Source organism: Camarhynchus parvulus, chromosome 5 (assembly GCF_901933205.1).
Source record: "Camarhynchus parvulus chromosome 5, STF_HiC, whole genome shotgun sequence".
Lineage (NCBI taxonomy): Eukaryota > Metazoa > Chordata > Aves > Passeriformes > Thraupidae > Camarhynchus > Camarhynchus parvulus.
In genome coordinates, this window is record NC_044575.1 from 11,405,293 (window position 1) to 11,430,696 (window position 25,404).

Sequence of the window (25,404 nt, forward strand, 5' to 3'; positions counted from 1 at the left end):
TTCTGCTGCTCCTGAAGAAATCCTTCTGGACTAGCCATGAGAGCTAAGCACAGTCCACTTATTCATGGAAAAACCTTGCAAAATCATGGAGAACCACTGATTCCTTGCAGTTTTTCCAAATGTGGACTGCAGATTCCCATTCTGCAGTACTTGCCCATATATTTGATTTCAAACAGGTCTTCTGTGCCCATGGATTGACTGAATTCTGCACACTGTCCTAAACTGTGCCTTCAACTGAATTCAACTACATGAATGGTATGAGAGCTCCCTCAAGCCTTCACAAGCACCATTTTGACCTCCAGTGGTCAAATTTGGGTTGTGCTGTTGAGGTTTAAGCATTTGACAATCTGGTCACCAGCTGCTGTGAGGGCTAGGAAGGACTCAGGTGTTCCAGCTCATGAGAATGCATCTTCATAACAGCCAAAGACTGTTCCCCATTTTCACCTTCCTATCATATTAATGACTCTTCTCTCTGAGCTTTCATTTCCACCTGGGAATATGAGGAGCACTGGGTAAAACCTCCACCTGCTACCTCTAGGTAGAAGACAGCACCAACACAAGGAGGTTTCAAGCATCTCCAAGAGCAAGGGCCTGCAGGGTTCCTGAAGAAAGCTGGGGGGAGGCAGCAAGAGTGCTGATGGGCACCAGCCCACCTGCCAAAACCTGCACCAGCACTGAACACTGGAACCTTGGAGCAGAACAAGTTTTACTCTGCCCTGGAAGATGAGTATTTCTGCACACCCAGGGACAGCAGGCACAATGAGCAGGTAGCGTGATGCTCAAGAGGAAAAGAATCCAAACAGAAACTGAATATAAACCGTCCAATAAACAGCTTCCCACCAAGGGCAGAAGGTGAAAGAGAAGATTTTTTTTACTCTAGGAGTTAGCCATCTGAACCCAGACCTCCTGAGTGTTCCTAGGACCATCAAAATATCCCCAGTTTTTGTTTAAATTGCTGCCTGTCCTATGCTTTCAGCTGGCAGTGTTCAGAATGACCAGGGGATTACAACAGCACTAAAATGGGAGGAAGGCAAAGATGTGCACAAGATAAGGCCAGCTTTTTGGAGCCAGCTGTGGAAATGCCAAATGTGATCATAAAGAGCTTTTTCCAATTGTACCTCCTTCTTTCTCACACACACACACTGGTCTAGGCTGGGGTGGGAGTGGGGGGAAGCTCCCCCTTGGTTAGGAGAGCAGCTGAGGATCGCTGTGCTCAACAGCGCTCCCTCGCCCCGAGGATTTGCTCTGGGTTGCACAAATTATCTGCAGGAACAACCTGTGGATACCTTGGGCAGCAAGCCTAAGGGAATATCACAATCAAAGGGCCAAATGCTGAGCCACACCACAAGTATCAAATAAACCCCATTAGAAAAATACCTGCCAGCTGCACACACAAGGGACACAGCAACTCCCCTCATTTCCATGGGGAAAAATCCCTGCATGCATCTTATGGAGTCCAAAGGCCAAACCCTTTGTTTAATCAGTTTAATTTAATAGATGATACCTGGTTTCTTTTTTAATTATGGATGCAATTGTGTTTATGGGAGGCAGCACCTGCTCCTTTGGCCCTGTCCCTCTATTCCTGCAATGCTGATTCATGGATGCCAACACAAGAGGAGTACCTGGGTGTTCTTTTTCACAAGAAAACAACATTGGCCTTCACATAGTGCTTGGCTGTTCACTGGGCTGTGCCACATATCTCTGCCACAGAGCTGCCACCCTGACAGCCACTGGGACTCCTGTGGCCACTGGTGAGCGAGACCAAAGCTGGGACATGAACCTAAAGCAAACATCAGCCACCAGGGTTTGGGATAAAAGAGAGTTAGCTCCTTCTCCTGCCAGGAACCTGGGCACAAGATGGGTGTGGAAGGGCAGGCTCAGCCTAAGAGAGCATTGATGCATTGATTTTCAGAAGACTGAGTAAAATCCATGGTTCCTCCAAGGACTCCTAATCCTCACCGCACTGAAATATCTGTGTATATATATGTGCAGTACATAGTTGGATTAGGAAAAATCCCCAAATCTGAAAACTGGCCACCAAAAAAACAGCCTGGGCACGGAAATGTTGTATTTATGCCCCAAGATGATGTAGGAGGGCCAAGCAGCGTGGACACACAAGTGCAGAATGTTCCCAGGTGAAGGCTGATGAGCACTCATCGGTGACTTCTCTGTCGGGGTCAGGAAGACTGAAAACTGGACAGATAGATTGCAAGTAATACATAAGGCTAGATCACAAAGGAGAAAACCTGCAAGAGGAGTTTCTGTGAAATGTCTGGGTTGTTTACTGTAGGTGAATAATATTGAGGCTGCTGTAAACTTGAGCTGCATGGGACAGACTGAGCTCTTCAGGGTCTCACTGCTGCTCTTTGAGGATGTGCCATCAGATGGAAAAGATCCTCAGCATGGGACAATGCACACATAAAATCACAGCGTGTTGTATAACTCAGTTTTACATACACATAAACACATACACCTCCTTTTTAAAGAAAATATTGTTCCATTGGCACTACTGTATCTGTATTTTTTACTGCTGAGGCAGTGGGAATGCACCAAAAATGAGTGAAACTCTCTGGATGCACATATAAAACATACAAACCCACGCATCCAGGGAGCGTGGGCAATGCTGAATACCTGGTTAATCCCTGAAAACCACTTCCAAGGGCTATTTCTCCAGAATATTGTGGTGGCTTGTGGTGGTGATTCAGTGAGATGCTAACAGTGCTTATACTTAGCATTTCAGGTGTAACATTTACACAGAAAATAACAACAACCAAAAAACCCCCACAAACAAACAAACAAAAACCATGAAAGGAGTATGAAGTTAGTACCTTTTTCTTTTTTCTTGATCTGGACTTGCAGAACCTGTCAGTCACAGCCATGATTCACATAAAACAAAACTAATGCTACAATAAATTTCTGTTTCCAGGAAGAGGAAAAGCATGCATGCTGGTTTGAAACACAGTGGGAATATTTCAAATTTGAATTTGAAATATTCCCAAATTCAGCCCGCTCAGCTCTGGGGTACTCGGGCTGCACACAGTGCTTACTCGAAAACATCACTCTTTAGCCTTATCCTGGCTCCCTGCCACCTCCGTTTCCCAAGCTTTAGTTTATATTTGTTAAAATCTTTGAGCAGCAGTTCCTACAGACCAGCTTTCAGAAGTCTGGGCGACTGCTGAGGTGATCAGTGCCTCTCAGAGCCTGCTCAGAGGACAGAGCCTGGGGAACATTGGCATTCAGGGCTGGGAGCACCCCCAGCCTGGCCACCCGCCCCAGGGTGAAACTCCCGCCCTGCTTTCCAGAAAAACACCCGCTAAATATCATCAAACACCGCTGCTGGAGTTGCTGGGAACACAGGGTGTCCCAAGACTGGAAAAGCAGCATCACTAAAGGGTTTTGCTTCCCTGAAGAGGGCTCTCCATCTCGGTTTATAAAAACAGCGTGATGGTTTTATAATATCAGGAAGGAAAAAAAGAAAAGGAAAAAAATATAATAATAATAATAAAAAAAAAAGAAACCAACAAACCAGAACAAGACAGACGATACCTGTTGTAACTCCATCTACTGTAAGACATGTTCCTGTTGCTGCTGACACCGTCCATCTCCGCTCGGCTACAGCGCCGCCGGCATGGCTCGGCGCTGCGGGCAGGGCCGGGCGCTCACACACCTGCCTGCGGCCGGACCCGCCCCGCCGCCGGGGGCAGCCGCCTCCGGCCCTGCGCGGCACCGCCGGGATTCACCGCCCCGCAGCGGCTTCGCATCGAGCTCTGATGCTCGGAGCGAACCACTGCCGGTGCCGGGGAGGGAGGAGGAGGAGGAGGGAGGGAGCGATGAAGAGAAGGGGAGGCTCCCGAGGTCCCCGCCGAGGGGCCGGGCGCTCAGAGGCAGCGGCAGGCTCGGAGACGCGCAGGTAACAAACGTGCGCGCGGCTGCCAAAGCCGCTTAAGGGATATTCGGCGGGGCTGTGCTGAGGAGCGCGACGGCTTGTGCGCCTCCTGCTCCGGCACACGCGCCTTATTTATTTATTTATCGCGGTTGCCACAGATACGGGCCCATTGCGCTGACATCAGCCGCCTCCCACCCAGCGCCGGGCCCGGGTCTGGCCGGCGTGCTGTGCCAGGCGGGGCACGGCTGCCATGGCTGCCCGCCATGGGGCCGGGAGCGCCCGTCCCCTCAGGGCCGCGGCCTCGCCCGCTGCGGCCCCTGCGGCTGGCAGGGGGTGGGCAGGGGGCACTCGGCGCGCAGAAAAAACGCCTTGAAACTCCCGGTTTCAGTCACCGGTTTGGCACAGTGCACGGTCCCAGTTCACCCAGGGCAGGGATGTGAGAGCCCTCCAGCCTCGACGTGGCTCTTCCCAAGCTGGGACCGAAAGCCAAACCATCCTTCACAGCTCCTGCACACACATCCCTGGTGGGGATGGCAGTGTCCAGTGCCAGGGCCTGTGCCGAGCACCCTGTTTGCCACCTCCCTCAGCTGAAGGCAGCGGAGGGCCTGTGGTGCTCCCAGGTGCCCACACCCACCCAGTGTTGGGAACCAGGTCTGCTTCCCAATGTCCCACGATTGTGAGGCTTGGCTGCATGGCCGTGCAGTGTTAGGCAGAGACAGCACGATCATGATCCCATTTCCAGCAACACCACAGCACATGGGGCTGCCCAGAGGGCCTGACCACCCCTAGGCCAAGGGAGATGCTTCCAGAAGCAGTGCCAGGTCAGCACAGTCAGCCCCAGGGCAATGCACGATATCTACAGACACACAGACAGCTGGGGGACTGCTCTCAAACCTTTCCCAGACAGTCCCAACTCTTTGGCCTGTGCTGGTATCTTCTGGCTCCTTCTATCACTGCTTGGCAGTCAGGTGCCCAGCCCTGCTCTTATGTGCAAGGTCTCTCATAAGAAATGTATAAGAATCCCAAGGATACATAAATAAGGACTGGAAGGGACTTGAGTGAATCAGGCCCAGTCATCTTCTCACAAGCCACAGTATCTGATGAGGGTTTCATGCTGAAGCTCCAGAGGCTGCTAGTGAAAGGCTCCTAGAGCTCCAGAAAACAGCTGAAAGTCTTGGAGTTCCACCCCACCAACAGAGACTTCCCATTCCTAGCTCAAAGGTATTCATGGACATCAGTCAGCCAGTTATCCTTGCACCATTCAGTTCCTTTAGTTCAAATAAACTAATAGCTGCCATCACTCTTTAAATTCCTAGTCTTTATTTTCAAAGGGTGAATAGAGCAAACCCTCAATCCCTTTGCAACAGGACAGGCAGAACAGCCCCAGGAGCTTTTTCCACATACCAGTTTTAACCCAAATCAAACCCTTCCTGAATAGGGTGGTATTTGGCCATACTTCTTTCAAACAGGGAAAACATTAAACAGGGCCTTAGAATGGCAATTAAAGTGCCCAGACCTGAGCCCTGCTCCTTGTAACTGCATATACCCTGTTGTTGATGTGATGTATAGACAGCGCATTCCCATTTATCTGTTTTGTAATCCACATGGAGTGACCTGGATGAATTGGACCATGTGGAATGCAGAGTTACTCACAGCCCATCTCCTTCACCTACCTGCTCTGCTCAATCTGAGACATTTGGAAATGGGCAAACTGAAACCATTTGCTTGTCTGTGGGATTACTCAGGCCAACATTTTCCACATGGGAGCAGCTGAAAATCATCCTGCTGAGCCCCTGCAGCCTCTGTCAGAAACAAACCCCTCAAGGCACATCAATAAAAGCGAGGAGCACAGATTGGCTGCTCTCCTCTTCACATGTCTCATTCAAAGTGTAGCTCACTGGCACCTCAGGCTCCTTCTCACTCATCCTGGACCAAAGCACTGAGCAGGAGAATGTCAGCCATGGTGGTTCATCCTGACAGTGCAAACACAGCCATACACCCAGAGCTGTCTTGTCCCAGCAGGCTGAGGCAGGTGGGATGCAGAGATTTGGGGCTGACCCTGCTGAACCTCAGGGCAAGCAAAACCTCTCTACATCTCTACGCAGGTAACACATCAAAACCAACCTCCCCCCAAATTTTGGCAGAGTAGTGCTTGGAGAACTTGCCTGTGCCTGCCTCAGGGGACCCCTTCACACACATCCTTGCAGAAGAGATGCTCCAGAGTAGAGCCAAGTGTGGTCACCACTGCTCTGCTGCAGGTAAACAACAGCTTGAGAGTCCTCAGAAAATACTCTGGGCAGCAGCCTTAGCCTCCTGGGACACAGGTGTCTCCCTGCTTCCTGCACGTGGCTGACAGCTCCCTGAATGCTGTCTCCCAACCCATCTGCTCAAGAGTGTGTTAATTTCTTGTTTCACTAACTCAAAACAAACGCTAATGACTGACAGTGAAGCCCTTTGCCTGTGATGGATTGTGAGCAGCCCCAGGTCCTGCTGCTGGGCTGGAGTGACTTTCCTCTGTGAGTGTCCCAGCTCTGCTCCTGCCCCTGACCCCACAGCCTGCATTGCTGACCATAGCACTTCAAAGCTGAACTTTTCAGAAGGGTTTGGATGGCAAAGCTGGGGCACTCATGAGCCCGTGCAAGGGGCAGCGACACAAATGAGATCCATGCTGGAATTCAGTCAGAGAGAAATGGTTTTCTTGTCATTCGCTCTGCTCCCAGCACTTCAGGGCATGTGTCACCATGTGTTTGAGCACGCCTGCATCCACACACATCCAAAATGAGTCACGTCTGCTCCCTGCTTCCAGAGATTCCCTCTGACCACTGCAGATGCAGAGACATCTCAAAGCAAGCATGTTTAATCCGGGGGGAGCAAGGGGCTGGGCTTCTGGGTTACAGCATATGAATGCTGGAGCAGAAATAACGTTTCAGTTCTTAAAAGCATTGAGATGCTGCCCCACAGACTACCCATCCCAGTGCCAGCTGGGAGAAAGACTGGAACTGAGCACTGAAAAGATACAAAATCTTCCTTGCTTCAGGTGTTCAGAATAATGAACAAATGACAAATGACTTTATCACCCAAATAAATGTCATCTGAAATATTGGCTTGAGCTGTTGAAATACCACAGAAATTAAACCAGCAGCAGGGCTGCAGCAAACAGGCTGTTGCTGCATTTCCCTGCAGACAAATGGCAAAGTACCTGCTGAGTCACTGCATGGAGCCTAACAGGTTTAACAGTGCAGAGTCAAGAACGCAAGCTAAACTCCAGATTAGATATTCTAGAAACACTCTTGAGTTTTAAGTGTGCTTTTTGGCCATGCCCGCTCTGTGATTTTATATGTGTATATATATATATATATATTGTATCAACAGGACCGACGCTGCCCCCACCACCCCAAAGAGGTGCTCAATGAGATTAGGAGTCCTTCAGCGGCGCTAATTAGTGCTGACGCAAGCAGGGATTTCTCCAAGCCCTCGGGGCTGCTGCCTGGACGTGAGGATGCTCCCGGGTCTGCAGGCGCTACCCTGCCACAGCGTCGCCCATTAATGTCCCTGCCCTGCTGCTTCGACAAAAAAGTTCCTCCCTTTGTCCTCCCGAGGGGCTGCCCGGGTTCAAACGGCGTTCTGCAGGTGAGGAGGAGGTGGGGGAGCGAGGACAGGGGAGATTTGGTCTCCTAAGCACCATTGTAAGGGGATTTTCAGAACGCCACTGTCCCATGGTGTGAGACACCCGCTGCCTCCAGCTGGGGGCAGTGCCAGGGTGGCATCTGGGGACACCAGTAGACTAGTGCAGCCCAGCCTGCACGGCAGCTCCAGAGCAGTCAGGCTGGCTTGAACAAAACATGCCAGTTCTCATTTGGTAACCAGACAGATTCTAAGACAGATCCACGAAAACCTCCAGGAAAACCAGTTACAAACCCTTTCGCACCTGGACACTGCACTCCCCTGCAGAACAAACACCTGGACCGTGCTCAGGAGATTTGGGCCCACAGACACAGGAACAGCACTGCAGAGCCTGTAACCCCACAGGAGCTCTGCTGCCTTACAAGAAGCATGAGATGCCTGTGAAAAAAGCACTACAAAATTTTAAAATTAAAAAAGAAGACAACAGCACAAAAGGCTTGTGGAGCAGCTTGTTAAAATGAGGAGAAGCAGCAATGGGACAGGCAGTGGTGACTCCAGGACACCCAGTATCCCTGCTGGGGACTCCATAAGCCAGTGCCTTGGATGACATAATGCTTTATGCAGGGAACTCAGGAAGGAACGTGCCTGTCTGCTTTTCCACTTTCCCTCACATTACCCTGCCAAAGTAAAGCTTATGAAAGTTGGCCTTAATGATTTTGCCTGAAAAGAGGGTATTTACATCCTTCAGAGCATCTGGCATAATTCTGTATTTCATCTTCCTTTCAAAGGATAATGCAGCTTCTAAAAATTCCCTCCAAGAGCCATTATGATTTTATGCTGCTCCTGATACAATAAACAACTTCATTCGTCAGGCTCCAGGCATTTTGCAAAGAAGCCAGCATGACAATTTACATCTTGCAGAAAGGAACCTGAAGCAGCACGGCTTTCCTAGCAGCAACCAAGACAGCCTGGGAGACACCCACACTGGCCCTGCAGCCTCCACACTGCAATGCCCCCATTCCTACACGGCCACAGGATGACCCAACCCTCTGATAATCTTCTGCCTGGAAGTGTTTAGAAACCTGACTGTGCCATCCATGGTGGTTTTAAAGTCCCAGTATTCACAAGTGTAAGAAACTGGCTCTGTATTCATGAGAGCTCAACTTCTTCCTTCTTTTTATGAGCAAGAAAATACTGTATTTACTATATATATATATATAGATAGATATAGATATAGATATATATATATATGTATATGATGTGTATGCTATACTTGCTCTATAGAAAATACTATAATTACTAAAGCAGAGGAAGTCCACAGCAACGTGGGTGCTGATCTGTATTTTTTTAGCAGGCTCAGTCTCCCTCATGGACCATATTGCTGAAAGTACAGCATGGTGGTTTCATCCATCTGTACAGTGTGAACTGCTAAGGCAATCTCTTAGTAATTCATTAGCTCTTTTCATCCTCTACTCCTCTCTGAAATATATCCTGATTTCCCACATGTACAGAAATGGTGGGACATAAAACATAAGACTGACAATGGATGAGTATAGTGGCCTTCTGTCAGGTATTGCTTTGTTAATCAATAAAAATAAAAAGCTGAAATATAAAAATTGCTCTGACAATTTGGAGTTTCCCTTGTGTTAAAGAAGGCACAAAGCAGCTCTGGACAGTGATGCTCCAACCCACCACGTTCCCCTTCTCTGGGACACCAGCAGCCTCCCAGTGTTTCCCTCAAGGCTGCAGCAGCTTGTGTCAGCCCTGAAGCCCTTCAGGAGCCAGCTGGCAGTGCCAGTCTTTGGGAAATTCCAGTCCCCATCTGCTGGGGATTTTTATATTGCATTCATCCCTCTGGACTAGCATCCTCCTATCCATGAAAGAAATCCTGAGCTTCACAAACTGAAATTCAGGTCCAGCAAAATGACAATAGTTGGGGTTTTTACCAACTTATGCTACAGGAGCAATGGCATCAGCCCCAGTACAGAACCAGGTGTTAGTAAAGGTGTTTTAAATCCCTGCCCTGCACTACCTGTGTTGTTCCCATTCCTGTTCCTCCTTGGTTCCTGCTGGCTCCAGCATTCAGAAGGAAACTGTTGATGCCTCGTTTGGTTGTGTCCTCAAACAAATACTGACATTTCCAGATTTCTGCAGCTACCACAGACAGTGGCTAAGTAGCCAGGCCAGGCAGCCCTGTCCTGAATAAGGACTGACACTGACTGGCTTCTAATGCAGAGATTTTAAAGCATAGGATGGTTTGGGTTGGAAGGGAAATCAAAGAGCATCTCATTCCAACCCCCTGCCATAGGCAGTGACACCTCCCACTAGACCAGGCTGCTCAAGGCCAGCCTGGCTTTGAACACTTCCAGGGAAGAGGCATCCACAACTTCCCTGGGCAACCTGTTCCAGTGCCTCAACGCCCTCACAGTAAAGAATTATGCCTTCTTCCATAAGGCATTTTGGTAGAGAAGGAATTCACTACCAGGAGCATAAAAAAAGGCTCCTTAGGCTTTATAAACAAGAATCAGGAAGAAGGGGTGGGGGGCGGAAATAGCGAAACAAAAATCCAATCAATTTACTCTTTTAAAAATTAATTTTGAAAGCTTACAAAATACATGATGATTGTTTAAATGTCATGAGAAATTTGGATGACTTTAGGTAAACAGAACATGAAAATATCAAAAAGTGAGTTTGAAATCCAGACACATGCCCACATGCATCAGGCTGTCCCCTCTACTGGAAAGTGGGAACTTTGTCACCTCAGTGTGGTGACACAAGCCAAAAATGAGGTGGTGACCACATTTGAAAGGGCAAAAAACTCTGTCATTTTCAGTAGAGCAGGCAAAAAAGCATCAACAAATCTCCCTGCAGCTGTCAACTCTTTCACATCTCAGGTTTGTGAAAAACAGTGACAGATTTCACCCTGGAACACAACAGTTATGCTTCCCAGGCTTTTAATGTTGTTCTGAAATTAATAATGTAATTGCCAGATAAGGAAAAAAAGTCACTTGATGCTGCTCAGGCTGAGAGAGTTTTGAATTACGAAATCCTTCACTAGACCATAAAACCACAGTAGAGGTCTGCTCTTGTGCAGGGCATTATTTCAGAGGATCCATGTATGGATATTAAAGTAGCAGAATCTTCTGGCAGGTGATCAGTTGGAAACCAAACTGCAAAACCCTTGTAATGTATTTATTCCTCATTCATAGGCAGCAGCTCATAATTAAAGATCAAAGCCCCTTGTCCTTCTGCACACAAGGTACAATACCCATTTCATGGTTCACTTAAAACATCTGAGCCTGAGCTGCAAGACTTCACCATTTGTCTCCTTGACATCCCACTCAACAATCAACTCCTCTGAAATGGGAAGCAGCATTTCACACATTCTAAAATATAACAGAGTTATCTGATTAACCCCTAAAACACATCAGCTGCACAAGCCATTGCTCCTGTTTCTGGATCCCTGATGAGCTGGAGCCAGCAATGCAAGGCTGGCATGCTCTGGGCAGCCACCACGGTCCAGTGCAACCTGCTGGCATGCACAAGTGCAAACCTGGCCCCCAGGTAAGCCACAGAGCTCTGCTAGAGTTCTAAGCCGCTTTAAAGAAAACTTCTGATTTTAAAAAGGTCCTTGCCTTTGTCCTTGTAAAATTCCATTGGCCCCCACTGACCTGTTCCTCCAGCAGCCCCATGCCCAAGTCCACCAGGGGGCTCTCCCCAACATGGCATCACTTGCAATCATGTTAAGAGTGCACTGAGTTGGCTCCTTCAGGTCCCTGGCAAAATGTTCAGGATGCCAGGTGAGAACCTGCAGCCTTTCCCTTGTCACCAGACTCTGCCTGCAGGTCAGCCTGGTACACACTGAGGACCTCCCCTCCCTCTGAGCCCAGTCCATCAGCCACGGCTTTACCCAGCCCACACCACCCTGAACCCTGATATCAAAATAGGGTGGGAAAGTGTTGAAAGGCTTGCTGAGCTGAGGTAAAAGCATACACTGCTCTCTCCTCATCCACAGGTTCAATCACTTTGTCACAGAGGACAATCCTGGTGGTCAGGTGTGGCTGACTCCACTAAATCATACATTTATACAGACCATTCCCAACCACTTCTCTTTTATGTGCCCAGAAACATGTTCCTGGAGGACTCATTGCATGACTTTCCATGCACAGAAGCAAGGATGACTCCCTGCAGTGCCCTACATGGTTTCCCAGGCCTTGCTTGAAGAGGGGGGCAACACTTGCTTTCCTCCAGCCACCAGGAATTTCCCTGGAATTTCCATTAGTTCCCAATGGAATTTCCATTAAAAACGGTCATGAAAGATATCTCAGCAGCCTTGTGAAGGCATCAGCAGGTTCTCTCTCCATCTTGGATAGGCTCCATCAGGTCCCTGTGCATTTATATGGGTCAAGTCCTCCAAAACAACCCCTGCCTTGATCCTTACCCACTGCTCCTGCCTTTTTCCTCCTCACACAGACCTTGGAAATCAGCTTGGTCAAGAGGCATCTGGGTACGGTGTCTACTGTCACTAAATCACCCAGCAACAGCTCCCCGTTTTCCTTGTCCAGGACCTAACTCCTGAAAGACAGAGGGGAATGGTCTGGAATATGTCACGTTCAGTCCTAGCAATATGAAGATGTCAAAAAGGAGTTCCAAGGGATTTCTCTGGTGCTACAAGCGAGAAGCAGGTGTGTATTTTCTATTTCCACTCCACAGCCCTTCAAGGACATTCATTACAAGTAATACTGCTGGAAAGAAATCATCACAAAGCAGCTCCTGGCAGCAAAGGAAGAGCCCAAACCTTAGAGCCTGGCAGTGACAGATGCCTTCCCAGATACCCTACAAACACAACAATATTTGGTTTCAGTAATCATCATGGATACATTAGTTAGCTGAACATGAAGTGTTTATACATAACTTTCTGATTGCAAATTTTACGTTCTTTATTGTTATTATTGTTACTAAAGATACACGAATATCACTCATTTTTGCTGTGTCTCTGATATTCCCACACAGCTGGCAACTATAAAAGCTGGCAAACTCTGAAGAAATTAAGAATTTGTACAATGTTTTAATTAACACACATCTAATGTATTAGACTTCCAAGCATCCTTCCTGCTTTTCAAATCAATTTCTTCAGAGCCATTATTTATAAAACCACTGTTTTTCCCCAGCTACTGACCATCCGGATGGCATCCTTGCATTTTACAGAATGCAAGGAAAATAATTACTCTGAAATAGCCCTTTTAATTACAGATCATCAGCTTTGCATTCCCACCCTGTCTGTAAGAGCAGGCACTTGAGCTGTGTGCGGGATCCCGGGAGAGCAGCACTTCCAGCTGCAGGCAGGGCTGCTCCTGGTGCCATCTCGTGGTGGGCTGGAGGAGATCCCGGGGCATTCAGAGCAGTCACTGTGCTCTACTGCTCTTCTGTTCAGTTTAACTGATGTGAAAACTGGCTTCAGCACACCCTAATCCACGCTTTGCACTAAGAGATAGGGAATTAAGAGGTTTAATCACTGTCTCTACTTGCATTTTTGTTGTTTGCACGTTGCTTGCTAATTTCTCCCTCTACAATGTCAGAAGCATTTTTTTAAAATGTAGTAATTTAAGAAGTGCTAATGTCACTATAAATAAGAGTCTCTCAAACCCTTAATAACTGAAGTCTTAAATTCTAGAATAGCAAGCAAGAAACAGCAAAGTCTAGAACAGAAAGCAAGCCCAGCACATATTCACAATTTTGTCCCTGAGTATTAAGTTTTCTTTGTGGTTTTCCACATCTGTGGTTTCACATTTAAAGCTTTTTATCTTCCCAGCTAAAGGCTACTCTAACTACCCCAATCCTCATTTCTGCACCTGACCTGTTCCCATGGTCAGAGCTCTACAAGGATATTTAAGTACCAAGAATTTTTCAAAGTTCTCTGGCCTTCCAACATGCGTACACAACATTGGCATTAAGATTTCTACTTACCACCGTACAAAACCCAGAATTCGCTTCAAGCCTGCAATTTTAACTTGACTTCACAACAGACCCAGGGTAAGAAGGCATTAAAAGCCACACTTACAAAGTGATAAACAGTGCATTTCCCATCCATGATGCCCTGAGCAAGAGCCCATCTTGACCAATTTCAAGCCTTCATGTTTCGGCAGGCTGCTGCCCAGCTGTGGTCAGTGCAGTAATGAAGGAAACACTCCCATGGCCCCCTATTTCCAGCGTGGTTGTTTTCCTAAATTCTGTTTGAGTGTTTCTTTTACCATGGTTCTGGTGTGTGAGGGTAACCAACATCAAAACCTATACATTAATCAAGTGCAATTGCATTCTGTTCAGCCTGACCCTTTCCCAGCAATGAACTTCTAAATAATAAGTGCAGAAAATTTTTGGCAGTGCTGGGCTTGTGGTGACTGCCTTCAAAAGCCTCCTGTTTGGAGTGAGTTCATCAAGGTCTTGGAACAAGATGTGGCAAGGCCAGTCAGCAACTACATACCACCACGGGTGAAATCGTGTCACATAAATGATGTCAGAAGAACCTTAGCCAATATTTTGTTATAATCCAGACTTGAACTTTATCAATGATGACTAACCACAAGGCCATGCATTAAAGTCAGAGCTTTCCTTGGCATTAGTGGGAGTTAACACCTCCCAAATGTACTTTGTTTTATTAACCCTTTCACAACAGTTCATCTCATGCTCTCATGCATAGAAAGGCTTTTGCCTATGAGCACATCAACCCCACTCCTCATGCAGTGGAGCAGCAGGGTTCAGCAGTGTGAGAGGCCAAAAAGAGCTGTTCTTTTGTGCTTTGAAATACAGATGCAGACCCTACCCTGGGCTCTAGGAAGGACAGGAGATCATTTCTGGGTACATTTTAAGCTCTCCAGATTCCTGAACTGCAAGTTTAATAGATTTATGGATGCAGCCTTGAACTGAAGTGACAAATGTTAAAGCACTTCTTCTGCCAGGAAAAGTTGTAAGAATTTCTCTTGGACTGTCAGCTGAACTCATCCTACAGCAAGGTGGCAATGCTGTAAATCCACAACCAATCCAAGGCCTATGGATCAGGGCTACTACTTTTTTAAAAGACTGACAAGGTCCCTATTCTATTGTTTCAAGCACCACACCAGGGCCAGAAGCATCATTTTTCACTTTCAGCAACAACAATTAGAAAAGTAAATCACTGAAATACCTTCAGCTGTTTTAAACTCACAACCACCTAGATCACCCTTACAGACCAAAAATCCCTATCACCTTTCTAAATACTTACTTCATGTCTGAAGAGTAGGATCCAAATACCTACATTTAACATCTCCTTAAAGTGCTGCAGTCCAGAAAAGAGATAACACCACACAGAGATTTCTCTGCACATTCTCTCCAACCTTAAAAAGCACATGCACATGTCTTAGTTAATAAACTTTGCACAGCAGCTGCTGGTGGTGCCAGGGTTGTTTATTTTGTTTGTAAGGCTCACCGTGTTTACAACGTGGCTTAGCAGGTGTAGGTTCTTTAGCATCAACCTCCTCAAAGTTATCCATCTCTCCAGGTGGAGCTCTACCACCTTCTCTATCAGCTATAAGGAGCTGCATGTTAAAAAAACTTCTTTTTGTAACACTCCACTATTTTAAAGCCATTCTAGCATGAGTGAAAGGTTAAAAAATAAAGAAAAAAAGTTATAAAACCTAAAGATATGCTCACTGAACAAGTTCAGTCTCAGCACACATGCTGTAATCTGTTGTCTTAACTCATTCTAAAGCCACATATTCAGTGATTTACCTCCAGAGAGCTTTACATAGTTAAGAAAACACGTGGTGTTTGCTACAGGCTGTAATTTCTTACATTTGACTTGAAAAATGCAATGCATCTCCCAAATGTGTTTCCACTGTAACTCCTTGTTTGCATCTTCCACACACTCCTCCTAAGTAGCCTTTCATCAACCAATAAATCCAGCAGGGAGGGGAAGCTCCCCACTCTCTCAAAACTGCATTACACAAGCTAATCTAAATTACATTAAAAAAAAAAAACAACTTAAATTCCTCTGCAATGCCTGGCAGGAGCTTGAATCCAAGGTTTAATGCCTTGCTGCTGCAAAGGTCCCTGGAACTTGTTTCAGCCCTGTTTTCTCAGGAGACACTTCCAGATTTATGGCAGAACACCTGAGAGTGAGCACAGCCTGAAAACACAAGGATCGTTGATTGGACCACTGACTACACATTTCAAGCCAAAGCAAACATCAGCTTTTGTCATCTGTCATGACTTAAGATGAAATGTTTCTTGAAAGTAAAGTTTCTTCACTTCCAACCTTGAGGAAAATGCTGTTGCAGATGTGTCCCTCTTCCCCAGCCAGGTTCCATCACTCCCTTTTTCCCCCCTACCCCCCAAAAAATGCAGGTTTTGGAAGAGATTCAGAAAGAGGCAGTGTGTTTACCCCCCGAAAATGGTTAGATCATCTTTAATTCTAGCACCTGAAGTTATACAAGGGTTTGCTTAATAATCAAGTCTCAAAGAACTGTTGGACACATTCAGTTAAGGTGACAACTGTGCAATACCACTCAGTATTTCAATATCAGGGACCATACTCTTGAATTGTTTAAACACAATCCACAGAACTCAAAATTAAACAACCATCCACAGTTTAACTAAACAATCAGTTAAAAGTCTTACAGTTTAATAATTCACATAATGGTCAGTCTTTAGTAAGGGATACTGAAATTCATTAAAACACAACACTAGATTTTACTCTATAGGTGTGCTGGGCAGGCACATAATTGGCCATTCTTGGGTATAACCGGGAGAGTAAGGAGAAATTTACCACAGTTTGGCAAATCCCACATTTTGTCAGTTAAAAGTGAACTGTGAGAATTAAATACTCATCTTTACATATACACAAGTTATGCTGTGAAAGCATATTTGCTTACAAACATATAAAAATACTTGTTAACTAGTTTGATAAGAAAATAATGTATAAAAGTATATAGCAAAAACATTTAATCATCTCTGACAATGGAAAGATCAAATTCATTTTTATATCACATGAAACAAAAACAGCTACAATTTTAGTTTTCCTTAATCCCTTACCCAGAAATACAAAGGAAGACACAATTTGTTTTCAAACATAATGTGAAATTTCTTAATAAGCTGAAATGCCTCAATCCAGAATGAGCTCAGGTATTTGGCCATATCCTAATAGTAGTAGTAATCATCCTGTAGCTGTTCTGGATTCAAAAAATAAATACAGTAGAATGTTTTTGGCCACCGAAATAAAACTGCAGCATAAATGAGAGATGAAAATTTTTGCTGACAATGAAATTCAGTGTAGGTTTCTTAAGGCTAGCTGAATACTCAAGTCTAATTTAACTGAGGGCAGAAACAAACGAACAAAAAAAAGCCAATCCACCCCTTTTTTAAAAAGTATTCTCTATACCCCAATATAGGTCTCTGTAATAGCTAATGAAATGTCAGAAGTAAAAATAAATTAATTCACAAGAGACAACTTATGCATGACTTCAACACCTCGTCCTACACGGTTTTGTTTCATCTCCTTTGCGAATAAAACTCCACAAGGTGCAAGCTCTGAAGGGACAGAAGGAAGGAACTGTGGTATTAGAGAAGCAGCCTTAGTGTTTTGGTTTGAAGTCTGCCCCAGGATGACCGAGTCTTCTTCAAGAACTATTCTGCCAGCTTCTTGGACTAAGGCTATTCTGGTGACCACTTTTAGGACATGCACATATAAGGCTAGACCAATACCAGAAGTGATGTAAAATGATGGAAAGAAAAAAATGATCTGGCAGTTGATAGCTTGGTTCTTGGGATTCTCAGAAAATAACACAATGGCAGCCTTTCTTGTCTTTTTCTTTCCGTGTTGGCTCTGGTGAAGGAGGGCACTCTTGTTCCTGAAATTTCCTGGAAACAGGTATTTCTAATTAAATTCATAGCAAAATTTTCAGGTAGATAAACACAACTACTTTCTTTTTATACTTTCATAGGGAATGCACTTCCTTTTTACATTCAAATTACTGATAAAGTAAGTGATAGTTTTGAGTTCACCTTTTGGGGTTGTTTTTTTAAGAAACCAAATTTTTTACAGAAGGCCAGTCTCAGATGCGGTTTATCATATTTACTGACTGGGTGACAATAAAATCCAAATATTAAGACAACAAAATTATCATTCAAATATATATTAAATTAATGTAAGCATTTTTCCTAATGCACCTGAGTGTTTTATAATGGAGTTTATTGGCTAAAGCTTAAAGGTAACAGCAGGCAGAATCCTCCCAGCAATTTCCCACTGCATTTCAACACCTTTGCTGCAGCTATCCATTAATACATGGACATGAATTATCTGGTCTCCATTACCATACCTTATAACTCTGACAAGTTCATGAAAAGCTTGGTCTACATTCATTCTGATTTTTGCTGAGGCTTCCATGTACATTACTTTAAGTTGCCGTGCCAGCTGCTGGCCTTCCTCGAGTGTCACCTGCAACAGACATCAGTCATTAAGCTCAAGGGTTCTGCAAGCAGCTTGGTGCCAGTACACTCTGCATCTGCATGTTAAGGATCCAGTTCCCTCAAAAAATAATGGTTATTTGGGCACAGCAGAGTTTTCACCTTGCCGACATTATACAGCTGGGAAACAGACTTTTTTTAAAGGAAGTTTCTGCAATAGACAGAGACTGACTTTCCAAGAAATCCCCCTCACTCCAGGTGCCTCCAGTTCTGCATAAGACTAAGTTTTCCTTCCCAGGCAGACATTAGTCCCTTGCTCCTCCTCAAAGCAAATGCTTCAGTCAGCATCTGCTGGATTACTAACAGAATTCTGAATATTATTACTAAATTCACCTTTGCATTGTCCCAGCTAAATCTAGAGAAACAAACAAACAAACAAAAAATCAGACTACTCTTAAAACAACTGCTGTTTAGCTTCTAAGTCTTTTTAAAAGTCATTTTAAAATAAGACCTATTAATGACATAACAAAACACAGCCAGTTTTAAACATAGTTTAGATTACCAGAGTTCTAAAAATCCATGAGGCCTTCAGGCAATTCAGAAATATTAAAGAAACCCTGGTTACATAATGACTCCTTGAGACAACAGTGGAAAAGGAGATGAACAGGAAACAGTGAGCATCATGAAAAGTTGGTACAAAACTTAAAGTGATGAGGCAGAAGACAGGAAGCCAGTGGGCCATTCATTCTAGGAAGGAGGAATTAGTCAGGCACAAGGCAAAACCAAAGGAGACCACTGTGTATTTTTGGATGAGGTGGAAAGCTGTGAGGTCAGAGAACAGAGGCCACCCCGAGTGGTGCAATGGTCCAAAGGGAAGGTCACCCCCAGGGCCAGGGAGGAAAGGGCAGCTCTCAGTGACAAAAGGAAGTACAACAGATCTTGCCAAGACAATGCCTAATGAAGAAATGTCAAAGATTACACTGCTTTCAAAGAAAAACATTAAACCAGCACGTAGAGGACTGATACAAGAACAAAAATAAGGAGAGTTTATTTTTAAATTAGTTCTGAAAAGGAACTCAGAATATCAATTAGATTAATTAGATTATTAAGCAGCTACAGAAATGGAAATAGACGGGAATATAAAAGTAATGGCAGCATGACCACAGTACATGGTCTAGAAATACTTTTCAGCTTACAAAATAGTTTCTAAACAGCTACACAGTGGTTTAAGAGCCTCCATGCATGGCATTCCCACATGTTTGATTCCTCTGCCCTTAGCATCCCACTGGCACTATATCCATACACCTCCTGCTGAAATCAGGGCTGCTCCCACTGAACCCTTGTGAAGCTCTACAAAATGCTCCCAGCACCCTGTGCCATTAGCTGGAATAATTCAGGATGCATCTGCTGATCTCAAACACTCACAGCAACTCTGCATTCATTTCAGTGTTATCACCACCAGCTGAAGCCAAAAAAGAAACCCTCAGGACCAACTCAACCCCAAAATCAACCACTGGAGCTGCCTTTTTAACTGCAGGGCACTCAAGGAGAACTGGAAGAACTGGAGCTTCAGTCCTCTACTGCTGTTTGAAAACTGAAAAATAATGAAAACTCCTGCTCCCCCAGCAAGAACAATTCTACTTCAACCCTCCACTCTGACCTCAGATGTTGAAATATTCCAGTTGCAAAGCTTATGAAGGCTGCACTCAGACAAATATTTGTAGCTCTTTTCTAGCACTTCAGTGACTCTGCAATCTCCTAAAGTTTGCACCAGTGCTTCCAGAAACTTCTGTACATCTCTACCTCAGACTAGTAAGTTATAGATAGAACAGTTCTAGCAAAACTAACTCATTTTACTTTTCTTCGTCCCTGCACAGCTTCTTGCAAGCCCAGAGAGGCTGAAGTTCAACAAAAATAAATAATTGGCAAGGAATGTTTAATTCTGAGGAGAAGCTGAACTCAATCTTTAAACACATGTTTAAAGAATTTCTTCACCATTGTACCTGAAGCACTTTACAGGTACAAGTCAAACTAACACTGTAATGAAGTTAAGCTACACTTCCACAATATCTTGCATCTAAACCATTATAAATACATTAAAGTTCTTGTTGTATTTACAAGAGTATCTGTAACTGTTAAATTCCAAAATATTTTTTGCCAGTCTCACAAGTATATTGTCAAGTTTCTTATGGTAAATTTTGGTGACCTCAAAAGTCAGTTTAAAAAAATATTTGGTTTGGAAACACTATGAAAACATGTGCAGTGCCCAAGATGTAAATTAGAGGCCAGAACATACCAGTTCCATCTTCAAAGCTGAGGGAAATCTAAGTACAAACATAAAAATATTTGTAAATAAAAACATGAATTTTCATCTTTTTGTTGTCACTTCTTGAGTACAACAACCCTGTAACATGACAAGTTTTCCAGGAAGTGTGATGGGACAGCTGATTTAACATCACCACCAAAATAAAAACTAAATCCTTTTTCTTTAAAGAAGACTGGATGTTATTGTGACAGAACTAAAGAGAACCACAGATTTGATGGCAGTGATTGTGTGTACATCTGTGTGTGTTGGTTCTGCAGTTTTAGTGAGCTTAAGGCTGAATACAAATGAGAATCACCCATAATGCTCACCCTTTTGCTATAGGATATTTTACTGTTTGTTTCTGGATATCACTCATTCTCCCTGTTCTGACAGTTAGTAAAAGTTTCTCAAATGAAAACTCATTACAGAAGATGTGAGCCAGTCAAACATGGAAAAGCTTATTCCCCACCTCCCTAAGCTAACATTCTTCTTCTGAAACAGTTTCCATTTGAGTATCTGCACAATAATCCTGTGAACACAGGTCCTTCTCTCTTTACTATTCTGTCTGGTATCTGGCAGAAATACATTAATTTCTGAAGTTTCCATGCTTTCCTCCACCTAAAGCAACTCTACAAGGCTGCCTTACCTAACACTGCACCTGCATTTTGCCTGGACACTTAAACAAGACTAAGGGACACATCACACAGGAAACAATTAAATGTTTCCTCAAGTTTGAGATGAATCCATTTCTACCACTCTGTGGTCACCCTACAGTGCTCCCAGCACAAAAACACTGCCCATTTCTGCCAAGAGTTCCATCACTCCTGAAGAGTGCATCTGTCATCCCAATTTTCCTACAGGGATAATTCACTGTCCCCTACCTCCAGTTTGTCCGCACTCTCCTGTCCAAGGTACAATCTGTCTGTGGGCACAGAGGTGTCCCTGCACATAGTCCCAACATCTACCACTGCTAGAAGTTATTGTCACACTTTCATATAAGAAAGAGATGGTTAAGAGTTAAGTCACATGGACTTCTCTTGCTCTTTTTGCTTTAAAGGTAACAGAGGTGATCTCAGCCCTAGGTCACTGTGTTAGTTCAGTCATGATGCAAAAGCAAGAACTAGCATTTAATGAAACCCAAGCACTTGCCTGTTGCAACTTGGATTTTCCTTGAAACCCTGCCATCTGGGGAATGATCAGACTTGACCCAGTTTAAGCTAGCAGTTATCTACAGAAAGTCAGACATATCCTGCACTGACAAGTCTACTCCTCCACCACTAGTGGTTATTATTAAAACATCTGGTGCCCTACTGAATTATCTTACAGTAGAAACATCCAGTGTCGAGTTCTAAGGAATTAACCCATTTAACAGAAAGACTGCTACACAGCGTTTACTTTAGGAAAGAGCAGTGAAGAGATGGTGCTTCAATTCTGGTTTCAGAGTCAGCAATTTGTGACTGGGGAATTTGGAAACACTAGCAGCCTCATTGCTTATCACACATTCTAAAGATTAATGCTTGCTTGTCCTCTAAAGACTCACTTTTCTTTGTCAATGTAACCCGTGGAGATTGAGAGACAGAAATCACAAGAAAGCTGCTTAACTCTCTTTATCTATACAGTTCTTACCATGACAAATTGCCATTTCAAACTTGCTCCTTCACGTCCCTCCCAAAACCACTTGTGAGTTGGTCTCTAGTTTATAAAGCCCCACTAATTTACACCACACCTTTGGTGAGCCCCAACAATTCATCAAGATCATACCACTGTTTGTGCACTTCTGCTGTACAACCCAGTTCGTGTATTTCCTGAGAAACAGTTGCCACCACACGAGGATGATTAGTTATGCATCATTAGCCTCCAGATTTATGGTGTCACAACGACAGTACTCTGTACTCTGTTCAACCTCAACACATATTTACTTGGATAAAGGTGTGGCCAGGCCCTTGAGACAACCAGAACTCTTCCACATGTTTAACTCCTTTGGGTTCTGGGAAGATTTGTTGCTGAGTATCATCTGCTGATCCAAACACACTAAATTACTTTAACTGGGTTTAAGTCTTTCAGAGATTGCATGTGTTTCACTGGTCTGCCTCCTGCCTTTAGGAAAAAGCAGGCAGATGCCCAGTACAAGCAGTTTTGCTCTAAAAACTGATACCCAGCTTCCTGACTTTCTAAAAATGTTACCTTAATTCTAAAGATGAGAAGCGTACAGTTGGGATTAAGTAAGAGAGAAGAAGCAGATAAGTAAAAGATAAGCACGGCCTAGCAGATTTTTGGTGGTGCCCAATGGGGCCTGACCCATCAGCAGGCAAAGTGTAAAAATGCAGAGGACTTGCCCTTAGCACACTTCTGCCCACAGGTTACAGCCTGGGGCTGTCCCACACTCCCCACTGAGCCAGCACTCCCAGCCAAGGTGAGGGAGCACTCTCGCCTTTGACCCCACTGCTCCCAGCACAGCTGCCTGCCAAGAAACCTGCAGCCAGAGCAGGATGACCTTGCTTGTCAGGCTGAAGTTTCTTCTCACTTTTGGACTAGTTGGTTTAGCTGGTGGCAGGACTGGTTGACAAGTTTTCAGCCAGATGAACAAGCTGGTGCCCCTCAGAGAGTGTAACACCCAGCTGATAACATCTCCCTGCTGGCTGCTGCCAAAGGGCGAGGTCTCACTGCTCCCCCCAGCCCAACTCCTCCCTGCTCTGCTCCAAGCCACAGCCCCACCCCTTCCCATGCTACCAGCACTGGCACTCAAATCTTGCTGCAAACTGATTTAGCTCACACAGGTCCCAGGAAGCCAGTCCTGCTCCTCCCCATCCAGAGAGATGATTCAACTCCAAAAGTGCTTCAAGTGAGATCTGGGAAAGAATGGGAATGTGAAGTCAAGTGGGAGGGGAGCCTCTCCCTTGTGGGGTCCAATTATGTCAGCTCAGCATCCCACAATCATTCCTTCACACTGACTGAAGCCCAAGTGAAACACACCATGTGATGGGGAAGGGGCAGGGAAGAGTTAAGAACATGTAGTAGCTGTTTAAGCAAACCCAGAAAAGTTTTCTCAGCTATACCTGCCTAAACCCCAGCTTGTGATGGGAGTGACAGGTCCACCAATTGGTATATAAATAGTGAGTGAGAGCAACAAAAAATAATGCCCATCAGCATCTAATCAATTAAGGTAATTAATATAGCCATAAAAACCAAAAGAAATTTTGGTGCCATATATTGACATAAGCAGCAAAATCGCAAAGTTAAGTAATTTAGAAAAAGCTGCTTTGAGCCTGAACATGTTCCAGCCCATCTCCACCTGAAAAAGCAGCTTGGAACAGGGCAGAGGGACCAGCAGGAGACAGGCACCTCTCTGCCTTTAAGAGAGAAACAGAGGCAGTGTAATTACATGAGGAGGGTGGAGGAGAGAGAGCAAAGTTCACAACTGTTTCTAGAAATGGATGTCCAGGGTTACCAACTACAATTGCAGGTATCCTGAGAGCTGGGGCTGATAGCCACAATGTTATTTCCCTCCCAAAGCATCTGAGGTTTGTCCTTCAGCAATTACAATTAGCAGAACAGTTCAGTTTCACCTCCATAATTTCAATGCCAACATTTGTGCAGGAGATGAAGTATAGATGTTCCAGGACCTGCAAGGTTAAATCTAGGGATTTTGATGGGGGCATGATGGTAACTGAAGAATGACAGGGAATGAAATGTCCCTGTCTCAGGGACAGACTGTTCTGTGAATGTGTGAGTACTCAAGTTATTTCAGAGGAATTTGTGAGCTACTTCTGTGAAAACTTCTTTCAATACAGCATCTTTCAGCATAGCTTTTAATTTAGTCATGATCTTTCTACACAGCTTCTGGGATGAAGAGGCTGTGACAGCCAAGGGACCATATTCAACAGGAACTTTTTTGTAATGTAATTGTAATTCAACATTGCTTAAACTAACTCACTGAGCTCTTTAAACCATGGGTTTTTTTTTTCCTTGTGAAACTCTTAGAACAATTACAGCAATTTAGCAATATTTACTTTATTCTCAGAAAATCCTGTGTTGCCACCAAGCTTTCAATGTCATCTTACTGTCTCAAGAGAAAATATTAATCTTCTCAAATTAGTTGCTGAAGAAAATACAAGTTTGACATCTATTCCTTTCCTGCTGCTATAGTAAGGTTATTTTCATTTCAGCCCAAATTATTTTGATTCATTAAAAATCAACAGCAACTAAGAAAAACATATTTGAAAGCCTTTTAAATAATTCTAAACGAAATATTTTAAGTAGTCTTGTGACTAGAGATGAGGTTGAAAACTATTGGTTTCAAAACTTTAAGGTACATAAATATAACAGAAATTGTGTTGCTGTACTTCCAACTTTTAAAGCTTTAAGTCAGTTATGCAGAAGATGAGTGGCCAAAGAGAAAGCAGTGACTTAACCACTAATTTATACATAAGAGCAGTGAAAGGTAAAAGCAAGAGCACTGAAGGCTAAGGATGGCTGGAGTTAGTGTTGGAATGCACTCTGCTGGCACAGTGCAGTGTGAGTAACAGAACTGAGGAATTAGACACGTTCATGCCTGAGTAATCAAGTCACGACAGAAAGCTCTCAGCTCTGTGAATAGACTTGGTCTCAACATAGCCCTACTGAGTCAGACAGAAGATGTGCAGTGTATGGAATGCCATCATGTGCTCCTAAGGTTCTTCAAGTACAGAAACTGAGTGGAGTTTGTTGCATTGGAATTAGTTTGTATGATAGGACTCTTTTCATTTGTTTGTTCCCATTCTGGAAGGAAGTTTAATTTTGGGGGAAAACTGGATTTTCTGGAAGAAAGTGAGCAGTAACTAAGAGCGAATGAATTACCTGTCTTTGGTGGTCCAGATCTGCTTTATTACCAACAAGAATCATTGGAAACTCATCGCGATCTTTCACTCTAAGAATCTGTCGCTGAAACTTATAGATTTCTTCAAAGCTGTGAAAGAACACAAGCAGAGCATCAGTGCACTAATTCACAGATTCTCAGGTTCTGAAAAAGTTCAGAAACTATGAGTCACATATTGGGACTTGCCCTGCCATGACACACAAGCACAGACAGCTGCAGGCACTCCAGAGTCACAGCATGACCAGTCAGAGAACCATCCAACACTCAAACCAAAAAATCCCCAAATGAGCAGTGTCC

General features: G+C 44.4%; 2 protein-coding genes across 7 annotated transcripts in view; both read right to left on the bottom strand.

Moving 5' to 3' along the window:
* TUB (TUB bipartite transcription factor) overlaps positions 1 to 3,638 on the bottom strand; it is a 144,502-nt gene extending 140,864 nt beyond the window's left edge. For all 6 annotated transcript variants that reach the window (XM_030949072.1, XM_030949071.1, XM_030949070.1 and 3 more), the window contains exon 1: positions 3,547 to 3,638. In XM_030949072.1, coding sequence (XP_030804932.1) covers positions 3,547 to 3,602 — 56 coding nt within the window. In that variant the 5' untranslated portion in view covers positions 3,603 to 3,638. The remainder of the gene's footprint in view (positions 1 to 3,546) is intronic.
* A 12,296-nt stretch (positions 3,639 to 15,934) lies between these two features.
* RRAS2 (RAS related 2) overlaps positions 15,935 to 25,404 on the bottom strand; it is a 41,963-nt gene continuing 32,493 nt past the window's right edge. Inside the window, exons 4-6 of the mRNA XM_030949320.1 lie at positions 25,089 to 25,197; positions 17,860 to 17,978; positions 15,935 to 17,401 (exon numbers count right to left, since the gene is read on the bottom strand). Coding sequence (XP_030805180.1) covers positions 17,314 to 17,401; positions 17,860 to 17,978; positions 25,089 to 25,197 — 316 coding nt within the window. The 3' untranslated portion in view covers positions 15,935 to 17,313. The remainder of the gene's footprint in view (positions 17,402 to 17,859; positions 17,979 to 25,088; positions 25,198 to 25,404) is intronic.